General features: G+C 34.5%; 1 protein-coding gene across 3 annotated transcripts in view; it reads left to right on the top strand.

Moving 5' to 3' along the window:
- Window positions 1–5,398, top strand: part of Trmt11 (tRNA methyltransferase 11 homolog (S. cerevisiae)) — a 41,415-nt gene extending 36,017 nt beyond the window's left edge. For 2 of the 3 annotated variants that reach the window (XM_013026859.1, XM_013026860.1), the window contains one exon: window positions 5,117–5,398. In XM_013026859.1, coding sequence (XP_012882313.1) covers window positions 5,117–5,248 — 132 coding nt within the window. In that variant the 3' untranslated portion in view covers window positions 5,249–5,398. The remainder of the gene's footprint in view (window positions 1–5,116) is intronic. The other variant, XM_013026861.1, reaches the window with a different exon arrangement.
- The last annotated feature ends 602 nt before the right edge of the window (window positions 5,399–6,000 follow it).

Raw genomic sequence — 6,000 nt, forward strand, 5'->3', positions numbered from 1 at the left:
GAAATCCTATCATTTCCCCTTATTTAACAGGGAGGTGGTGGTGGCATGTTTCTGAGAGAAGTCAGTAATAGAGGAGATAGTTTTCCCTACATGGATTGTTCAGTGAATTGTTAATTCCTTTATAGTCTGAGTAATTTACCCTATGTAGTTTGAGAAGCACTTCTCATTGTACAGTTCAGTGTCATTAGTGCCACTAAAATGTCAGTTTCAGTGTTACTACAAGCATACATTTTTCTTTCTTTTCTTGAGGATTTATTCCCCTTTAAAGCTTATGAAATTACAAATGGCTGAAGTACTTTCCTTTTCATTCTTTTTGGTGCTGCATTTTTAAATACAATTATAAAAAGTAAGGACTATTGAGGTAAGGTGGTGCATACCTGTAATCCCAGCACTTAGGCACAAGTGGCAAAAAGACATTATATGAATTCAAGGCCAGTTTGTGCTATAGAGAGAGATCTTGTCTCAAAAAAAAATTTAAAGTGTGTATGCATGTGTGATTAACTTGAATATAGGCAAGTTTATGTACTTGTCTTATTCTAGAAGTTGGACACAGATGAGTGATATACCCTTTAGAATCACCAAGGTGAATATATTTGTTTATTTGTGCATCATTCTTTAGAACTTAAGTGGCATGAATAAATGCTGATGGTGCCTGAGAAAAAAGCTGTCCTGGTTATGTGGGGGTTGTGTGATTCAAGATGGTTACAACAGGTGGGTCTGAAAAACAGCTAAGGAGACAGTGCTCTGACTGTTGTGACACATGACAGTGGTCTGCTTTGCTTCAGCCAGCAGAGGGTGGTGTGCACGTAAAAGTGAACTATTGATTTGTGAAGCTTCCTTTGGATTCTTTGGCGGGTGTGTTAGAATTCCTAAAGTGGTTTATGTTTAGAATTAGCAGTACTGATAGGACAGGAAATTGGTTGGGTGGAACAGTGGTTAAGAGGTTCTGTCTAGAGGTTTAGATCTGAAATATGTTCTTCCATAATGTTACTGTTCAGTGAGCAATGTCCTCTAAATGTCAAACTCTATTTTGAAGGACCCACTAATCTTCCGTATGGAATATTAACTCTTTAGCCACTGTTTAATGTCATTTGTGCTTTAAAAAATGAGAGAAAGATAATGAAAAAAGCATGAGCTTTTGAAGTCTGATTTAGGCCACAGTTCTGACAGTGCTGCACACTAGATGTGTGACTTGCGGCAGATAATTTAAACTCTTTGAACCTTTGTTTCTCCATCTGCAAAATTTAGATAATGTGCTATGAAAGATGCTTAAATTAAATAATTAACTTATGTGAATCACATAGTTGAAAGCAAATATATTCCTCTTTTGAATCAACGTGTGTGCATATACACATACATGTAAATGTATATACTTCTATATATGAATACATTTTCTGTATACGTGTGTGTGTAATTTTTTGTACTAGTCCTGGGGCTTGCTTGAACTCAGAGCTTGAGCACTATGTCTGAGATTTTTTTGCTCAAGGCTAGTGCTCTACCACTTGGATCACAGCTCTACTTCTGGCTTTTTGGTGGTTAATTGGAGGTAAGAGTCTCATGGACTTTCCTTCCCAGTTTGGCTTAGAACTGTGATCCTCAGATCTCAGCCACCTGAATAAGATTATCAGCATTAGCTACAAGTGCTTGGATTAAAACTTGTATATATTCTTGTAATATATAGTTTTTCAATGATGAAATGCTATTCTATCCATTATGTAGTAATTTGTAGCTAGGACAGATTTTCCTATAGAAACTTAATTTCTGGTTAAAGAAGGATGATAGGCAATAGTATAATCAATCAACATTTTTTTCTTGTCTCCTTTATTACTACTATAGTCCTGAAATTTAGGAAAGGTATACCAGTTTTTAATCTTTCACCTCCATAGTTTTCTCTTTTGACATGTTCTACTTCTTGTTTGGCTTTATTTTAAATCAAGCATTTCTTGTTTACTAAAAATGTGTGAAACTCAGGGTTTATGATATATAAATAAAACTAGAATTGATAGTGGTAGACAGACTCAGAAATATTAGAGAAAGCAAATTCAGAAACTCCAGGCATGCTTGAGTGAAAGGAGGATGAAACACTATATTGCTTGACTATGCTGTTCTTTTTTAAGTAAACACTTTTGGCCTTTGAGATACAGAATTTTAAAACTACAGATATTTCTGGTGGAGAGGGAGAGGGAATGTGGCTAGAGAAGAGTGATGAAAGGTGATGAAGCATCTGTAGAGTTTACCATCATCATCCTAAGTGTTAGTCTTGTGGAAGTGAACCGAAGATAGGAAGAGAGAGCCAAAGAAAAGAAAATTGAATTTGCCATTTTCTTTAGCATTCTGATAACATAAATTCTGAGTACTACATGTAGCACTCAGTTCATATGCATTTTAAATGTGTGTTGTTTGTAGCTATATATTTACATGTTTGAGAGCATGAATGTGATCAAAGACACACCAAATGTTTCCTGAGGACCATTTTATGAACTGGAACCTTTCCACCTAGTTGAACAGAGTAGCTGAAGTCTCTGGCGTATCTGGTTTATCCTGAAGCATCACTTAACTGTAGGTGGTAGAACGGTTCCAACCAGTTCCTTGGCTACACAAGGGATTTGGAGCTTTGGGATTTTCTAGGAGTTTCTGTTATGAATGTACTGTTTCACAATCAGGGAACAATTGGTCTTGTAGAAGGAAACATTTCATTACAGAGCCCAAACACACTTCATATGCATTTTCTTCCAGAGAGAAGAAAATGAGATTCTCTCGGGTCACACTGTTCCAAGTCATCAGTAATATGTATGACTTTGCCACTGTGTCTGTGCTACTGAGCAGAATGCACAGCTTATTTTGCCTGGACTGTATTCTGAGGGAGCTGAGAGGTCTTAAGCTATTCAGTGAAAGAATGTGATAGATAACGATTTTTTTTGTTAACCATTTGCATAGGTCTTAAATGTTTTACTTATTTATTTTTGATGTCAGGACTGCTATTTACTCCTTCTCTAACATGATATTTATATTCCTTGTTCTTTTTGTTTTTGCTGGTGCTTTATTACCTGTTTATTTCCAGAGCTATTGCTGCTTCCTAAGTTGGGAAACACCTCTCTTATTAATATGTCATTAAACAGATTTGTGTCCAAACCCTAGCTCTGCTTCTTCCAGCTTTGTAGTGTAGGCCTGTACTTGTAAATAATTCTTCATAGGCAAAATAGTGATGAGAGTGTGCATATAATTTAGAGGTAATAGTTTTATTACATATTATGTATAAAGTGTTTAGTATGCTTTGAGACCCATGATAAATACCTAGCAGATGTAAATTACTTTTCATTTAGTAGTCATTCATTGGATTTCTACTTTATGTAGCCTAACAGCAGTCATTTGGCATGATTTCATGTGCTTAATTGGAACTGTAGCATAATTAGTGCCATAGAGTTTAAGTACCCACCTGTTTATTTTTGATATATCAAGAAATCCAGGTATTTGTTTCTATCTATTTACCTATTTGTTGCATTGCTAGAGATCAAAACTGGGCCTCACACATGCTAAGCCAGTGCTCAGCCACCTCTCCAGCCCAAATTATGTTTTACTTGGTTTTGCTTTGATTTTGATTTTACAAAGTATCTAACCCTGGGACTTGTACAGCTAGACCAATACTCCACTATTAAGCTAGATCTCCAGCAGTTATTTTTAATAAGTGTTTTATATATAATTAAAAAATAAGTGCTACAAAAATAATTTCTTGATGAACAATTGAGTCAACATTGTTTGATCTAAGCATAGGATTTGATTAAGGTTAAGGGAAGAATGAAGATACCCATTTTACATAGGAATAAAGAAATATATAAGATTATTTTATTGTTTTTGTCTACCATTTTGATACTGAAATTAGGATTAAAAAACTAGGCATCATACTTCCCAGGAGTCTTTGTCTTTCTTCAGAATCACATTAATCCGTGTATAACTGAATATGAATTTACACAAACATCAAAAAATAAGATTTTATTTCTAATCAGATTTTTTTTCAGTTTGAAATGGATTTTGAACTTGGATGAGAAGCTGATATCTCAGTGTGTCTTGCCACTCATGTTTTCTTCCCTCAGTTTTCTAAGCCAAACTATTTTTAACATTCTAACCAAGACTGACTTATTCCGAGTCCATTGAGAGTGAATCTGAGCACCAGCCAGTGTTGGTCTGAAAGTCTGAAAGCATATCTGTCTCTTCTTTAGTCTCTGTCTTCTACTGGTTTGGAAATCCTCTATTACATTAACAGAAGATGGATATAGCCCTGAAAAGTTGTACGTGGTTATATGACAATATATGATATCAAACAAATGACCTAAGTTTTGTATATTACCTTTACCTTGACTAGATAGAAGCTTCTTGGTTTGATCATTCACATCTTTAGTCTCAGATAAATTTGGTGTACAGTGAAGTTGTTACAGTTCTGACTGTGTTACCAGGAACAATTCTCTTTGTCCTTTCTGAATAGTTTTATTTTCACTATATATATATATGTGTATATATATATGAATATATATATATATACACACATATATATAGTGAAAATACTGTACAGAGGAGTTACAATTACTTGAGCAAGGTAAGGAGTATATTTCTTACCAAGCATTGTTGCCTCCTCCTTTGTTTCCCTACCATCCCTTCCCTCCCTCCCTCTACCACCCCAGCCAAAGTTGTAAAGTTCATTTTTCGACATAATGTCTTGTACATCTCATTGTTGCAATGGGTCCACCTGTATCCCTATTTAAACAAGTTGTTTTTTCCCTTCCCCTCCACAAATTATACCAACATCAAATACAGTGAAAACAGGGGTTATACCGTAGAGGAGGGACATACAAAGCAACAAAGAGATATCTTATAAATATATCTGAATAGTTAGCTATGCATAGTATTATTGTAAGGATTTAGTGAGATGAAGCAAATGAAGACACTTTGAACATCCAAGTATGATACACATATAAAATAGTTATATATTTGCAATTCAGGTAATAATGAAGATCAAATGTATATCAGAATGTGACTTTCTTAGAGAAAACGGCTATTTTGATTTCAGGCTAACAAAAGAAGTAACTTAAACATCTTTATATTTTGTTTTCCTACCAATTAGAACCAGGACCAGTATGCACATCTGCTAAATGATCATTTTCTACTCTACCAAGGCCATAATTCCTTCCGTGAGAAATATTTCAGTGGAGTAACAAAAAGAATTGCCAAGGAAGAAAAATCCAACCAAGAATAAAAATTAAGATTTTGAGCAATGAAGAAGGATTGCACGTATGATGGGAAAGACCTCGGGACATGGGTATTTGTGTATAATATAGACACATGGGCTGTTTGAAATTTTTTATAGGAAATAAAATATTACAGATTAAATAGAGAATTTAATAATTATCTTTGTTCTATAGACTTTTGTTGCATGTGTTGTAACTTATATTTGTACTGTCAAGTGTTATTAGAAATTGACTCAACAGTGTATTTTTTTACAATTAGTGTACAAAGAATATATTGACTTTTAAACTGTATCTACCAGATATGTTATGGGCAATTAATAGTAGTTAAGAATTTATTTATTTATTTGTTCAATTTGTTTTTACTTACAATTGATTTGCATTGCTACCAATAAACTTCACAGAAAGTTTCTAAAATCATGTAGTATTTAGTTCTTTTCCTCTGGGGAGGTGTAATGAGGTAAATGAATATTTGTCCAGTTTGTTCCAGACAAGTACTAACAGTGACAGTGGTGATGCTAAGAAAAGCTAGGACCTGACAATCTCAAAAGATTCTAAACTCCTTGAGGCCTGAGTACATCTGAAGCTCATCTGTACCTTGGATTTGCTATTGCATTCCTAAATCTTGACTGTCGCTCAAGTTAACTACCCTCAATTTTTGGTTTAGAAAGTCACATAGTTAAAAGCAGTAACAACAGCACAAATCCTTGATGGTTCCCTAATGGTATTAAGCCTAATCAGTGTTCTTTGAAATACAAGCTGT

This window comes from Dipodomys ordii, unplaced genomic scaffold (assembly GCF_000151885.1).
Source record: "Dipodomys ordii isolate 6190 unplaced genomic scaffold, Dord_2.0 Scaffold97, whole genome shotgun sequence".
NCBI classification, from domain to species: Eukaryota; Metazoa; Chordata; class Mammalia; order Rodentia; family Heteromyidae; genus Dipodomys; species Dipodomys ordii.